General features: G+C 53.4%; 1 protein-coding gene across 2 annotated transcripts in view; it reads left to right on the forward strand.

Annotated features, from left to right (window-relative positions):
* Positions 1–15911, forward strand: part of NAT10 (N-acetyltransferase 10) — a 39672-nt gene that overhangs the window by 9663 nt on the left and 14098 nt on the right. For both annotated transcript variants that reach the window (XM_040980078.1, XM_040980079.1), the window contains 14 exons: positions 1018–1079; positions 2459–2573; positions 2661–2768; positions 5425–5558; positions 6489–6582; positions 6713–6811; positions 8729–8865; positions 11940–12064; positions 12524–12674; positions 12917–13013; positions 13765–13881; positions 14765–14866; positions 14955–15029; positions 15573–15689. In XM_040980078.1, coding sequence (XP_040836012.1) covers positions 1018–1079; positions 2459–2573; positions 2661–2768; positions 5425–5558; positions 6489–6582; positions 6713–6811; positions 8729–8865; positions 11940–12064; positions 12524–12674; positions 12917–13013; positions 13765–13881; positions 14765–14866; positions 14955–15029; positions 15573–15689 — 1533 coding nt within the window. The remainder of the gene's footprint in view (positions 1–1017; positions 1080–2458; positions 2574–2660; positions 2769–5424; positions 5559–6488; positions 6583–6712; positions 6812–8728; positions 8866–11939; positions 12065–12523; positions 12675–12916; positions 13014–13764; positions 13882–14764; positions 14867–14954; positions 15030–15572; positions 15690–15911) is intronic.

Genomic DNA, 15911 nt, shown 5'->3' on the forward strand with positions numbered 1-15911 from the left:
TGTAGAAGTGCGAGTCTCACTCCTGTGAGCTTTGACCATGGGACAAGAGGTGTGGCTGCCATCAGGGTGGCACCTGAATCAGAAGTAGCTCTTGCTTCTGGGAGCCGTGTTCCTCTAGTGAGATGGATTTTCCTCAGCTCTTGGCCGCTTTCTGTCATTTCACCCGCTGTCCCCACAGTCCTGGCCTGCTTGAGCAAGCCCAGCACACCTGCTTTCCTCACCGCCGTGTGCTTGTCTGAGTTCAAGTCCCTGTTGAGTGTGTGTGGCCTTTTCTCCTGCTGTTTGCAGTGAGCGGGTTCCCCAGGCTCCCTTCCCCTGACCTGTTTTTCCCAGGGCCATGGGCAGCCCCTTGCAGTTTTCCAGTGTTTGGTGTCTGTGTGTACCTGTGTGGTGTTCCTAGGCCCCAGTGGGGGCTGGCGTGCATTCAGAGCCCCCCAGGTGCTGCTTGTGAGTGTGTGAGAGACCCTGCCCTGGGAGCTGTTTTCTTCCTCTGCTTGTCACGTGGCTGCCTGCTTGTCCTCCAGGGCTTAGCTTGTATCTGGGAGTGCCTTGCTCACTTCTCAGTATACTGAGTAGGTCCTACCATCTGCTGTCATTACAGCCTGTATTTTGCTTATAGCATTTGTCAAAATTTATGCTTACTTATGTGGCTGTCTCAGTTCTGTGCCATCTGGCTCTAGGCCCCCTGAGAATGGTGGAAAGGCCCCTGCCGTGTGCCCAGCAGGTCTGGCATGAGGCCTGTAGACTCCATTGAATAGATGACTATGCCTTATGATACTGGAGCCTGTACAAGAACAGTCAGAGGTGAAGGGAGGGGGAGTAGAGCGTAGTGAGGGACATGGCCTTGAACGTGTGATCTCAGCTGCAGCAGATCGCGCAGGGCGGGTGGTGTGTGTTGGAATGGCCTTTGTTTCCAGCAGGGCCGTTGATGGGTCTGCTGACGGAACTTGGTGCTGGGATCCTGGGCCCTGGCCCTCCGGGGAGACTTCCTGACTGGATGTTGTCTTGCTTTCTTAGGACGTGCACTCCAGGTACAGGACTGAGGCCCATCAGGATGTGGTGGGACGATTCAATGAGAGGTAGGTCTGTCTGTAGCACATGCTGTAGTCCCCGCCTTACTCTCTTACTGTCACCAGGGGATTTAGGGGAGGGCTGTTTCTGCCTTGGAGGCAGCTGAAAGTTTTGATTTTTGTATCAGGAGAGGGAGCAGCGGGCCCAAACCGGTGGGGTTCTTGGCAGCAGCAGCGAGGGGGGAGCTGGGCCAGGGGACCGGGATTCCGTGTTGCCACTGGTTCTGTCCTACCTCGCGGCCATAGCCAAGTCCCTGTCCCTCTCTAGCCCTGAGCCTGCTCACCTTCCCAAGACATGACTTGTCTGGATCACTATTTGCCGTGAGGTGTTTGACGGAGCCCAGCTCTTCCAGCGGGTGTCTGCAGGTCCCAGGACTTCCTGCTCAGACGCACCTGGGAAACGCTGGCAGCACTTTCTCCTTTGGGGACACTCGTTAGTGGTAACCTCTATAATAAGTCTGACAACAGTGGAGCCTGTTGAAGTGATCGTTTCCCAAGTTTATCTTACTCATCGTGCCTTTTATTAGGAAACCACATGTTCGCAGCCTGTGTGTGAGACACCTTAGGAAACGTTGGCCAGATCAGTGGTTCTCCACGATGATTTCTGCCACCGAGAGACGTCTGGCAATGTGTGGAGACATTGTGATTAGCAGTGATCACTTGGGGTGGAGTTGAGAGGAAGGCGCTGTTTGCCTGTGGTCAGTAGAAGTCAGGGACACTGCTGGAAACCCCAAGTGCACAGCACGGCCGCACCACAGTACCACCTGCTTCACAGTGTCCACTGGCCTGAGCTTGGAAATCCTGAGCATGATGAAGCCTGGGGCCTTTGTCATTTCGGCCACCTGTGCTGCTTTGGCGCAGGAGGAGCAGTGACATGCCCCCGCCCCGCCCAGCAGCCTGCTGAAGTAGCCGGCAGCCTCGTGTTGCCGTGTATATGGGAGGATTCCAGGCGTGTCTGTGTGCAGGAAAGCTTGTGCTCTGTTTCCTCAAGGAGCCCTTCTTTTCCCCATCTGGCTGTGTTCTTTCTCTGTGGTAACAGAAGGCGAATTCATGTGTGTGTGTGTGTGTCCGTCCGTCCTCTTCCCTGCGTGGTTGGTGACCATGTGTGAGTTAGTTGAGGAGGATGAAGGCAGAGCGGGGGGATGGTGGCACAGTGGCCCTTGGCATACCGCCGGTGTGCTGCTGCTCCGCCTCGAGGAGTGTGCTCCCTGGGCCTGTGGATGGCATGGTGGGTACTCCGTGTAGCGGGCTGCCACTCCTCTCATTGCTCTGCTGCTGGAGTCTGGCATTTCAGTGAGTTTCCTGAGGAAAAGCCCCTCTGCTCTGCTGTGTACTCGGGGCCCTGCCTGCTCTGCCCGAGCCCTCACTGCCCTGGTCTTGTGCTTCAGGTTTCTCCTCTCCCTGGCCTCCTGTAAGAAGTGCCTTGTCATCGACGACCAGCTCAACATCCTGCCCATCTCCTCCCACGCTGCTGGCATCGAGGCCCTCCCACCGCAGGCGCCGGTGAGTTGGTGGCAGGGGCCATGCATGTGCGAAGGCTGTGTCTTCCCTCATGGTGGCGACAAGCCCCTCCTTTCCGTCTTCCGATAGGACGAGAACCTCAGTCCTTCTGAGCTGGAGCTGCAGGAGTTGAAGGAGAGCCTACAGGACACGCAGCCCGTAGGTGTGCTTGTGGACTGCTGCAAGACCGTCGATCAGGTGAGTGGTGCTCCCTGACCCCGAAATGCCTACAAACAGCTCAGCGAACTAAGGTGATGCAAGGGAAGGTGGGTCACACCTGAAGAGGACCCCCTCAGTGCTTTCTCCAAGGTAGGGGAGGACAAGCTTGTGTTCTGTCACTTCAGTTAGCTTTGATGACAGGAAGGTTTCTTTTCTTGCTTATAGCTTTGGTAGAAATGCAAGAGAGCTTGAGCCACTTAAACCTACCCCTGGGCCCAAGTTAGGGCTGCTGAGGGCCCTCTGGGGGTCCCAGCTGATCTGGTGGGAGTGGCCAGGGTGTGTGTCTACGCTGACCAACACCAGCAAAGTTGCCTGGGTCATCCTGGCTACTGGTGGGGCCGAGCTGGGAGCCTCTGAGCTGTCAGTGTGTTCAGGGGGTAATCCTGGATAGGCCCCTCAGTGCTGGGCTGAGAACTCCTGCTGGAAAACAACTGCAGTGACACCACACCCTGGGGCTGAATCCCGATGGCTGGGCACATGCTTCCCAGCTGTATAGCACTATGTGCAGCCCGGTCTGTGGGCTATGAGATGCTTTCGACCATTTTCTGGAAGGCCCTGAGTCACCAGAGGGAGGGAGTGAGAGACAGAATGGGGAAACAGTACTGGCAGTGGTGTTTAAAAAAATGGCTGATGGCAAAACAGAAAGGAAAAAAGTAAGAACGCAGAGTACACATTAATAACACTAAACAGTGGTATTTCTACTTGCAAGTTCCACTCTGCAGAGCCAGCTGCTGTTACTAGTTAATTCTGCATATAAGTGATAATTCCCTAACTCTTACAGCCTGTAAGGGGGCATCTGCCAGGCATTTGGCTAGTTCATTATCAAAAGCAAAGCTCTTAAGACTTCCTTACAGTTACAGCTGTGGGCATTGTGCAAAGGGGCTTCAAAAAGTTCATGAAAAATACACCTTCTCTTCTGGTTCCACTTCCCCATGAACTTGTGGATGCCATCTTGGATGCACACGAGGAATTGCTGGGGCAGAGGCTGCGTGTGTTATAGAGTGGGTGTTAATGCAACCCCTGGCAGTGGCTGCAAGTGCCTTTGCCCTGCAGCCGTGCCAGTGCTGGGTTCCGTAAGCCTGGGGTTTTCATCCACCTGGTGATGTGCGAACACAGAGCCATTGTTTTAGATCGGCTTGCTCTCATTGGGGAGAGGCAGGTGTCTTCATCCAGCCATCAGTCGGCTTGTTGCTTGTGTTCTGCTCATGTCCTCTGTCCATTTTTTGACTGGGTTTGTCTTTATGTGTGTTAGTTTTTCATTCTTGGAAATGATTGCCGAACATGTTCTTAATCCAGGTCTGATTCCCTTTGGTTATGTCAGTGACTTTTTCCTCACTGTGTTTTATTCGAGTTTATGACTTCAAGGGGGCAAATTACAGCCTTCGGACAGACCAGGTTAAGCCAATAAGGGCCTGGATCCTCACTGAGGCTTTCCACCTGAGACTGGCTTCCCAAGCGCCCTTTTTTCGTCTGCCTGGGCTTGTCTCGTCTGCACCGTCTTAGCATTGAGGCAACTTGCTGAGGGCCAGTCATGTTACCCCATCTGACCTTCCCAGGGCAGGTGCCAGCCATGGAGCCATGGCAGGCTTCTCATTCAGGGCTGCTGGCATCAGTCTTTCCCATCCAGGTGCCAGGCCCTCTTCGAGGCCTTGGGGCTTGGCAATAAACAAGAGACACGCACCTGCTTCCCATAACCTGTCTTCTGAAACTCGCCAATCATGAGCTAAGCTGGAGGTGCTGTGTGTCATGGAAAGAAGGAAAAAGTATCGAGAGCCAGGGTGTGTGGGACTGGGGAGGTGGGAGCACTGTCGCAGTAGATCCAGTAATCAAGGATGGCCACGTTTTGAAAGTGATGCTTGAGCAAGGCCTGGAAGGAGCTAAAGAAGCAAGAAAAGTCGCTCTCTGGAGACGAGTGCATCAGGCAGAGGGAACCACAAGCATGTGACCCTGAGGTGGGAGTGTGGCTGGGCCTCTCCTGGACACCCGAGGGAGAGGGAGAGGGAGAGCTTTAGGGCCCTGAGGCCGTGCAAGCCCTGCAGAAGAGACAGTAGCCCTGGGGGTTTCTGCTTGCAGGTGCTTCTCAGTGCAGCTGGTAAGGGAGGACATGCTGGCTTCTGTGCTGGTTCCAGACTAGTGGAATGAGGTTGGCAGCAGAAGGACAGGGGAGGTGGCTCTGGGAGTCCTGGAGACCTGACAGGGTGGTGGCCTTGACCCGAGTGGTCAGAAACAGATGTCAAAGGATGCCTGGCAGGATTCTGCCTGTTGTGCTGGTCACTGGCTGTGGGAGCTGAGGACTTCAGCCTCATTAGTTGGACAGTCAGCTGAGCTAGGGGAAACCTGATGGAGGAGTTTTGGCAGAGCTTTAGGCTTGAGATGTCTTTTGTCCCAGGGGAGCTGTGCCTGTGTCTGGCATATGGGGCCTAGGTGTGCACTGGAGAGCTGTCAGTACGGGTTAGTGTTAAAGGCGTCAAGGCCAAACTGAGGGGGCGGGGGCGGGGTGGGACGGCTGGCCGCTGAGTAGTGCTTTCTGTCGCTTTGCTTTGGTCCCTGCATCTCCTAGCTGCACAGTGACGCTGGGAAGCGGCTGGATGTCGGCGTTTCTCAAAGCTCACACAGTGCCTGCCTTTTCCCACAGGCAAAGGCTGTCCTGAAGTTCATTGAAGGGATTTCAGAGAAGACCCTGAGGAGCACCGTGGCGCTCACAGCCGCCCGAGGCAGAGGGAAGTCCGCAGCCCTGGGCCTGGCCATTGCCGGGGCCGTGGCGTTTGGGTGAGAGGTCCCACTCCTCATCTTTGGGAACTCTGGGTGTTGAGGGGGCTGCATGCAGGTTTGGGGTGGGGGTCATTTCCCTTGGTTGCTGGCGGGATGCAAAACACTGCTTCCTGCCAGTCACCCTCACACAGCTATGTGCATGCACACGTCAGAGCCTTCGTTGTCCTCACTGCTTAGAGATGAACACACAAGCCAAGGCTTGAGCGAAGGAGCTGGAAAACTTCTCAGGGAGACAGATGTAACCAGATTTGCTGAGGAAACGTCTTACTGACCTGCTTGTCGGGGGTCCTGCTGCTCTTCCCCCACCACCCTCCCGGGGAGCTGCTCTTAGTCTGATGCTATCTTTTACCCAGGGGCGGGGGCAGTGGGGCACGTTGGCGCAACTGCCAGTGCAGTTTGTTCTGCCAGGTTTGTAACAACAGACCTAGAATTTACAGCCTGTTCCTGGGCACATCATCCTCAGCTGTGGACATTTCATGGCTGGCGGGATCTGGGCTCAGGAGTTCCAGAGACTTCCCCAGGAGGCCCTGCCCTCCTAGCCCCATGTTCTTCCTGCTGCCGCTGCCTTTATCAGCAACCAGGGTGCTGGGGCTGAGTGGGAGGCCGACCCTCTGGTGCCAGAGCCCTGTCACAACCCCACACTGAGGTGTGGGTCTCCCCACGGTGCTTACCCGCATTTTGCTTTCACAGATGAGGTAGCTCTGCCACACATTGCTAAGGTGGTTTCATTAGCTTGGAGAGGAAAATACACCTGAGTCCAGGGCGTTAGCTTGTTTCTCTACCCCGAAGGGGCATCCTGACTTGTTCCCCTGCTGTCACCCCTGGTGGTCACCTGTACGAAAGGAGCAAGCAGAAGTGTTGTCCAAATGCTGTTGCTTCAACGTGCCCACAGTTTCTCAGCCAGCCTCCTTTTTGTTTGTTCTGTAGGTACTCCAACATCTTCGTCACCTCCCCGAGCCCTGATAACCTCCACACTCTGTTTGAATTTGTATTTAAAGGGTTCGATGCTCTCCAGTATCAGGTAGGACACCGGGATGGGGACTGAGTGATTCTGTGCCGGGGTCATGCCCAGTGGACGTCTGACCTGCTTGCCTGCTCAGTTCTTGTTCAGTCTCTCAAGTCTGTCTCTGGTTTTTCTTTGTGTCCCACAGGAGCACCTTGATTATGAGATCATTCAGTCCCTCAATCCTGAGTTTAACAAAGCTGTGATCAGAGTGAACGTGTTCCGGGAGCATCGGCAGACCATTCAGGTGAGGTGCGCCCCGACCCGGCCGTGCGTGGCTGCCCCCGAGTCTCATGGGCTCTGAGTGATTGCGTGTCCTTTCATCGCCTTGTTGTTTATGACAAACCAGTTCCACAATTCCCACCTCTTCCTAAAGCACATTCAAACCACCCTGTGCGGCCAGACTGAAAAGTTGCTGTCGTGTGCGTGTGGGGTGAGGAAGGGGCCGAGAAGAGAGGATCCTTGTTCTACAGTAGTTGTAGCTTGGCGTCATTGCTGCAGGTTTTGAAATGGTGCATCTGTAACTAGCAGAATAGTCTCCCATTTACATGAGAAAAGAACTTTGAGATATTCTCCGGGGCTTAGCCAGTGGCCTGTCTTCCTTTTAAAGCTGTTTTCCCGGAAAGGTCTATAAATCTGCAGCGCTCTGCAAGCCTGAGTGGCCTGCGCTCATCCAGAGCTGCGGCGTTGTGTAATCTCCAAAAGCACATCCTGGGGCAGGCTTCCAGAGGGAGTGAGATTAATGGGCACTTCCTGGAGTGGGCTCATAGATTATTTTTGAAGTAGCGTGGCGATGGGAAGTGAGCCAGGTGAACTTGGCAGTTTATACCCTTCAGAGTATATGTCTGAGGTATGCTTTTATCTGAGAGTGCAGATTATAAACAAGGTTAAGTGTTCATGCCTTTCACCTGAAGGATCTTGTTTTCTTGCTGTGGCTCCTAGAATCTCCTCGTTACAGACACTTCTTTCCACTAGTGCTTGATGCCCTCAGCTAAGAGGACGAAGACTGACGATGTTGGTGGGGAGGCGGGGTGAGGATACGAGGCCTGTTAGAACTCAAGGAGAATGTACAGATGGAGGAGGAAGAAGCCATTTCCCCGAATGTCCTGGCTCTTGATTTGGTAATCAGATCCCCTCTCCTGTTGCCCGGAGTCCTGTTGTCTACAGCCTGCAGCCCAGGCCACGGGAGGTGGCCTGACTTTGTGAGGCTCCGTTTTTGTGCCTCTCTGGTCTTACTGGGGATGGAAAAGAGGTTGGTTAAAGTTGGTCTGGCCTCTCCTAGGGGAATGCTGTCTGAAGCTTTTAGGACAGACATTCTTGTTTATTCCCCAAGCACCAAGAATCGGCTGGGGTCCTACCAAGGCTGTGTGTTCTGCTCGGAATGAGTCACGCTGCTCCCTCTCTGCACCGTGTGCCCCTGGTGAAGTGGTTAGAAGTGGTGGGAAATGCAGGGACCAGCCTGGCACCCACATTCAAGAAACTTCAGCATTCCACTGTTTGCTATGTTTCTTATTTAAAAGTCATCTCTACTTTTGTTTTAAAGAACAAAAGAGTATTGCAGATCAAGTGAAGGCCTTCCTTTGCGCCTCTTCATTCCGTGTGCCACTCTCTGTAGGTAACTTGATTCTGACTTGAGGTTGTTTCAGTTCCTCTCTTCGGATTGTTACTACATAGTGATCCATCTGGCACACACTGTACTTGTCCTCCTTCAGCTTGCCTTGTACACTCAGCAGTTGTTTTTAGGATGTGTTCGGGGGTGGGCATTTGGCCCAACAGTTTAGATGCTCACATCTCGTCTCAGGGTACCTGGGTTTGATACCTGGCTCTAGTTCCTGACTCCATATTCCCGCCAGGGCACACCCTAGGAGGCCCAGATATTTAGACCATCTTCTGCTCTCCCAGGTGCATTAACAGGGAGTTGTAGCAGAAGTTGAAAAGCTGGGACATGAACTGGTGCCCATATGGGATGCCAGTATCACAGGCCACTCACTGATTAGCTTGCTGTGCCACAGTGCTGGCCCCAAGGCTGGTTCCATTCTTGCCTCACCAAGAAGTTGGAAGAACAGCACAGAAAGGAAGGAGAGCAGTCCTGCTGCTGAGTCATCAGTAAGCACAGATGGAAGTCAGCTGGCTGAGCTAATCATCTACATTTTTCTCCCTGCAGTATATACATCCCGCAGATGCTGTGAAACTGGGCCAGGCTGAACTTGTTGTGATTGATGAAGCTGCCGCCATCCCCCTCCCCCTGGTCAAGAGCCTGCTTGGCCCCTACCTTGTCTTCATGGCATCTACCATCAACGGGTAAGGCACCATGGGAGAGGTCCTACTCCTTTGTAGGTTCTTGCGCATCAGGCGGCATGTCCTGACCGTGTGCTGGTGGAGCTGGCGTCTTAATAAACTGTAACCCATCTCTGGCGGGACATGGGCAGCCTGGCATATGGACAAGGCTGAACTTGTTGCAGGACTTTTTCTGGGTGCCCCACCGAGGTGGCAGAGTGCATAAGGGATGCTGACATTTCAAGTGGAGGTTTTAACCGCTGCACCACAGTGCCTTCTGACATCCCATATTAGAGCACCAGCTTCATTCCTGGCTGATCCTCTTCCTATTGCTACTTTCTCATGTTCCTGGGATAGCAGCCAAAAATGCCCAAGTGTATGGACCCCTGCCAGCCAAGTAGGGAGACCCAATGGGATTCCTGGCTTTGGTGTGGTCCAGACCTGTCTGTCGTTAACAATTTTTAAAAAATATTTATTTAATTTTTATTGGAAAATCAGATATACAGAGAAGAGAGACAGAGGAAGGTCTTCTGTCTGTTGATTCACTACCCCGGAACCCAGAACCTCTTCCAGAGGGTACAGAGTCCCAAGGCTTTGGGCCAATCCTCAACTGCTTTTCCAGGCCACAAGCAGGGAGCTGGATGGGAAGCAGGGCCACCAGGACACGAACCGGTTCCCATATGGGATTCCAGCACGTTCAAGGTGAAGACTTTAGCCACTAGGCTACCATGTCGGGCCCTTTTATTATTATTTGTTAGTAGGCTATCAGATGGAAGATCTCCATCTTCCCTGCCATGTCTTGGTTACTCTGCCTTTCAGATAAATAGGTACATTTAAAAAAATATCAAGCTTTTATTCATTTTATTTTTAAGGAAGAGATAGATCTGTCAACTGGCTCACTGCATAAGTGCATACAACAGTGAGGACTGGACCAAAGCTAGAGCTAAGAGTCAGACTGGTCTCTCACGGGGTGGCTAGGGAGTCAAGTACTTGTATCATCGTCTGAGACCACCTAGGATGCACATTAGCAAGAAGCTGGGTTGGAAATGGAGCAGGGACTCAAACCAGTTTAAAACATGATGTCTTGGGCCCGGCGCGGTGGCGCAAGTGGTTAAGTCCTCGCCTTGCACGCCCGGGATCCCATATGGGCGCCGGTTCTAATCCCGGCAGCCCCGCTTCCCTTCCAGCTCCCTGCCTGTGGCCTGGGAAAGCAGTCGAGGACAGCCCAAAGCTTTGGGACCCTGCACCCGCGTGGGAGACCCGGAAGAGGCTCCTGGCTTCGGATCGGCATAGTATCGGCCCGTTGCGGCTCACTTGGGGAGTGAATCATCGGATGGAAGATCTTCCTCTCTGTCTCTCCTCTCTGTATATCCGCCTTTCCAATAAAAAATAATAAAAATAAATCTTTAAAAAAAAAAAAAAAAAAAAACATGATGTCTTAACCACCAAATGCCTGCCCACCTTGATTTTTGTTTTAGCTTCTGTATTAGAAAGGCAGAGGGATGGGCTGACAAGACAGATCTTCCATCCGCTTGTTCACTCTCCAAACACCTGCAGTGACGCATTGGCCCAGGCTCCAGCTGAAGCCAGGAGCTGGGAACTCCCACATCGGCGGTATAGACCCTTTCACTTGAACCAACACCTGCCGCCCCCAGGGGTTTGTTAGCAGGAGTCTGGAGCAGCTGTGTCCCACAGCAGTGTCTAGGATTCAGTTCTTCCACATCCTGTCGAACGCTTGCCGGGCATCGTTTAGCTCATGGCCTCTGCAGTGAGTAGGAAGTGGCATCTCCTGATCTTCTATCTGTGGAGAATTACTGAGATTCTCTGCCCACTTTTTTCTTTTTTCTTTTTTTTTTTGTTTTTATTTTTTAACTTTTTATTGGAAAGTCGGATTTACAGAGAGAAGACATCTTCCGTCTGCTGATTTCACTCCCCAAGTAGGTGCAATGGCCGGAGCTGAGCTGATCTGAAGCTGGGAGCTTCTTCTGCGTCTCCCATGTGGGTGCAGGGGCCCAAAGGTTTGGGCCATCCTTCACTGCTCTCCCAGGACACAGGCAGAAAGCTGGATGGGAAGAAGAGCAGCTGGGACATGAACTGGCGCCCAAATGGGATGCCATACTTTGAGGTGGAAGCTTAGCCAGTTGAGAGCCCTTGTGCTATCATCCCCTGTATTGAGTTCTTCACATGTTCCAGATAGGCTCCCTTATCAGATGCATTATTATTATTATTAAATGAGTAGTGCTTTTTTTTTTTTTTGAAGATTTTTTTTTATTATTTTTTTATTGGAAAGGCGGATATATAGAGAGGAGATACAGAGAGGAAGATCTTCCATCTGATGATTCACTCCCCAAGTGAGCCGCAACGGCCGATGCTATGCCAGTCCGAAGCCAGGAGCCTCTTCCGGGTCTCCCACGCAGGTGCAGGGTCCCAAAGCCTTGGGCCGTCCTCGACTGCTTTTCTGGGCCACAATCAGGGAGCTGGAAGGGAAGCGGGGCTGCCGGGATAGAACCGGCGCCCATATGGGATCCCGGGCGTGCAAGGCGAGAGGACCTTAACCACTGTGCCACCGTGCCGGGTCCCAGATGCATTATTTACATGGATTTTCTTCATTATGTTTTTTAAAGTGCAGATTTTTAGCTTCTGCTTTACTATTTGTGCTGATTGTATTTTGGTTAAGAATTACGTGAATAGTATTTTGAAAGGAGAGCCTTGTTGTATGTGAGAATAATAACATACTTCAGAATCCAACTTTGTGATCATTCCTTAAAAGCGATGTTTGAGTGAGAAGTGTCAATACAGTCTCTGCTGGGGCTTCACGTGATCATCTTTGTGCCCTGTAGAGTTGTATTCCATGTCATATGTGGTCCTGTCACGTGGTAGAATAACAGCTGCTGAGAATGGCACTAAAAGGGGCCAAGGATACTGAAGAGACGGACTGCAACTCTGAGCTGACCATGTGAATGTGTGTAACACACTGGACACTGAGCAGTGAGCACAGCTCTCCCTGGGAAGCCAGGGTCTGGTGTGTAAACAGGCTCTGTCTCCTCACTGGGAGTGGACAGGGGGTCTCATGCCTCATGGCCTTCACCTTGTCATAGCTACGAAGGCACTGGCCGGTCGCTGTCCCTCAAGCTGATCCAGCAGCTCCGTCAGCAGAGTGCCCAGAGCCAAGTCAGCACCACAGCTGAGAACAAGAGCACAACAACAGCCAGGCTGGCTTCAGGTACCCTGGCAATCCCGTCCCAAAGCCCGTGGTTCCTTGCAAGGCCCCTTGGATTCTGGCTGAAATCTTAACTCCCCTCTGATGTCACAGGCAGTGCCACACCTCCTGACCAGCAGGCAGAAAGGTTGAACCCTTCCCCCACCCAAGAACTGAGAGGCTTTTCCCTGAGGAACAGTTACCCAGGGACAAGATGGAGCCAGAATTGGGCCTTGTGGTGGTCAGACCCTCCTCTCTCTCTCTCTCCCCATCTTGGGGCAGGTGGCACTGGCTCATTGAACTGGTTAAGTGGAACATCCACCAAACAGTTGAAAACGGCCCAGTTCAGCTGCTGAGCCACACCACACCTGCCTGGGCACTGAGTGACAAAAATGGCATGGAATGCTTAGTTCTCCTTTTTCTCTGCAATGGCCCGTGTCTCATGATGGTTTTCTGTTGCTGTGTGTGTTTGGCGGGGAGCAGCACGCACCTTGCATGAGGTCTCCCTTCAGGAGTCCATCCGATATGCGCCCGGGGACGCGGTGGAAAAGTGGCTCAACGACTTGCTGTGCCTCGACTGCCTCAACATCACACGCATTGTGTCGGGCTGCCCCCTGCCTGAAGCCTGTGAGCTGTATCCTCCTCTGGGTTGCACTGGGAAAGGGAAAGGGTTGCTGAGAAGAGGGGTTCATGGTTCCAGAGGATATTACATGAGGCAAAGAGGAAGAGTTCATGTTTCCCCTTGAACATTGAGTGTTTTTGCTCAGGAGACTGCGTTCCTCCTCCCAGGGTGAGGTAAATCTTGCTCTTGCCTGGATGGCCTGTGTGGGGACGTGCATTGGTTTGCTGCATGTGGCTGCTTAACTCCAGACACAGCTATTATGTCAACAGAGACACCCTGTTCTGCTACCACAAGGCCTCCGAAGTTTTCCTCCAGCGCCTCATGGCCCTCTACGTGGCTTCCCACTACAAGGTAACTGTAGCTGGCCTTGGCTGAGCTTCAGCACCAGCTGTCTTCTTTTTTTCCCTAGCTTCTCATATCTTGTAACCAGCGACTGAGGTGCCCATGTCGCTGGGATGGACTTGTGTACTGCAACACTGACTGGGTCCTGCCGTGGTACTGCAGGTTGCTGTGGTGGACAGGCCTGGAGGACTTCGAGCTTTGCTTGCAGAGGGTAGCTGCAGGCAGGGTAGCCGGGGTGGGCCGACAGCCTGGCTTCTCGCGAAGGCTTCCTGTATCCTTGTGGTCTGCCTATGAGCAAGCCTCGCTGCTGTCAGCATCATAGCCTGGTGGAACTGTGGTGCTGAGGCCAGCTGCTGGGCCTTCTGAGGAAAGTGAAAGGCAAGCTGGAACTGACAGTCTCACAGACTCCAGGGCCAGCTGGAATGGGTACTTTCTGAGGCTGTAAATAGCATTTCTGTGACTGTCCTTCAGTGGAAGGCATGAGTAGCCAGGGTTAGAAGTGATGGCAGCTTCTGAAGTCTTGTACTGGGGCAGGTTCACATTGGACTGCACAGTGTGGCCCTGCCAGTGAAAGACATGAGTGTCTGAGGTCTGGTCCCTTGTGCCCTTGTGAGGAGGCTCAGGCCTGCAGGAGGCTGTCCACCGGTTCTGCAGGCTCCCAGCCCTGCTGTGGCTGCGGGAAGACTGGACTTGGTCAGTCTGTGCATTGAGTAAAGGACAAGGCAGAGCGCTCCCCACTGACCTGTTCTGTACCCCACAGAACTCCCCCAATGACCTCCAGATGCTTTCGGACGCACCTGCACACCACCTCTTCTGCCTTCTACCTCCCGTGCCCCCCACGCAGAATGCCCTGCCCGAAGTGCTTGCTGTCATCCAGGTGCGGACACAGAGTTGGCCTTGCACATTGGTTTGGGGAAGCAGGTGGGCGCCAGTGTTAGAGGGGGATGCATCTGAGTCCTGGGCGGGAGCCGCATGGCCGGTCTGTTGAGGTGGGCCATCAGGGTGCATTGGAGGAAGCTGCTGCTGCCAGAAACCCGGGTCCACAGTTCACGGGTGGGGAGGAGGCAGAGTCAGATACACAGCCTTCCCCAAGCAAAACTTATTTGTTTCCTCTACCCCTTTATAACACAGCAGCACAGGTACTTGTAAAATTAAAGCCTGCAGATTAAAGGGAGAACTTTCAAAATTGTATTTGAAAGGCAAGGAAAAGAAGTTGGAAACAGATAATAAACTGCTAGTTTATTCCTCACATGCTTGCTTTAGCTGGGCCTGGAGCAGGCCAAAGCCGGAACCCAGGAATGAAATCCAGGTCACTCCCATGGGTGGTGGGAGTCCAGCTACTTAACACCTGCTGCCTCTTGGGACATGCACTGGTATACAGCCGATACCAAGTGGGGAGGCAGGACTTGAACCCAGACATTCCTGTATGGGGTATAGGCCCCCCGATCTAGTAGTCTGCTTTTCATAAGTGGTATGTCAGATACTCATGATTGTCATTTTTCAAAGCTGTGTAGCATTTCCTGTATGCATGTCCCATGATGTGTATTGCTGTCTTTTGTTGACTTTGCACTGCCGCGCACAGCATGCGCAGGAGCTCTCTTCTGAGGAGGTTTCTTCTTGGTGGGCCGGGCTCAGTGTTCAGCCTGGTTGGTAGCACAGTCGGAGGGCTGGTCGGAGTGACTGAGTTGGTTTCATAGTAAAAGCCGAGGGTGCCAACAGAAAAGGCCCATCTTCTGAGAGTGGACTCACTTCCCCCACAGGTGTGCCTTGAAGGGGAGATTTCTCGACAGTCTATCTTGAACAGTTTGTCTCGAGGCAAGAAGGCCTCGGGGGACCTGATTCCCTGGACAGTATCTGAGCAGGTACTGGGCTTTCCCTGGCCCGGGAGTGAGGGAGACTGGTGTGGTGGGAGATTAAGTGGCGGAGTCACTGGCTTGCTTCTCTCAACAGTTTCAGGACCCAGACTTTGGTAGCCTTTCTGGTGGAAGGGTCGTCCGCATCGCCGTGCACCCGGATTACCAAGGGGTAACGTGTCCCACCGCCTCGCCAGCCTGTTGCGACACAATGAACTGCAGCTGTATGGCTCACGGCTCTGTTGGGTGGGTCAGCTGTGGGGCCACAAGCTGCTCTGTGGTGGAGGATTTGGCCTCCAGTGAGGGGGTTACAGGGTGCAGGGCGATGGAGGTGCTCCAGCTGCCTGTGAGGACTTACGAGCCAGAGCTGCCTCCTGTAGTTGCCTTCTGTCACAGAAGACCCAGCTGAGGAATTCCTGCCCTTTCTGGCTGGCACTGAAACAAGCCCTCTCTGGCTGCTGGTGTGTGGTCAGCAGCCACAGCTGGCTCCTCCCCGTGGTGCCACACGGACTGTTCTTCCTGGGTTAGGCCAGTGTCAGGTGTCTGGTCACACCATTTGGGGTCTTTGGCACCCCTCTGTTGGCCTGGTGGAGGGGTCTCCTTGGTGCAGCATGACCAGGATGTAGGCATTCCTGACATGGGACAGGGAGTGGACATGACTCTGACTGAGGGTGTCCCTCGGCACCCTGCTATCCCCCTCTGTGGATGCTTTCAGATGGGCTATGGCAGCCGCGCACTGCAGCTCCTGCAGATGTACTACGAAGGCCGTTTCCCCTGCCTGGAGGAGAAGCTCCTGGAGACGTCCCAGGAAATTCACACAGTGAGCAGTGAGGTGAGCATCTTCACGTGGGACGGCTGGGCAGGCTGTGGGCGTCAGGGGTGGGTGGGTGGTGCCAGTGTCCGGGCTCTGCTCCGGCTGTGGGCAGCTGCACTTTTGCCAGCCCAGTGCTTCTGTCGATGTCCTCAGACCAGTATCATGTGGGCACTTGCTAGAAGCGCCAGATGCCAGCCCTACCCCAAGCCTGCAGAGTCAGAAACTCAGGTGGATTTGGGA

This window comes from Ochotona curzoniae, unplaced genomic scaffold (genome assembly GCF_017591425.1).
Source record: "Ochotona curzoniae isolate NIBS_2020 unplaced genomic scaffold, NIBS_Ocur_1.0 contig_3432, whole genome shotgun sequence".
Taxonomy (NCBI): Eukaryota; Metazoa; Chordata; class Mammalia; order Lagomorpha; family Ochotonidae; genus Ochotona; species Ochotona curzoniae.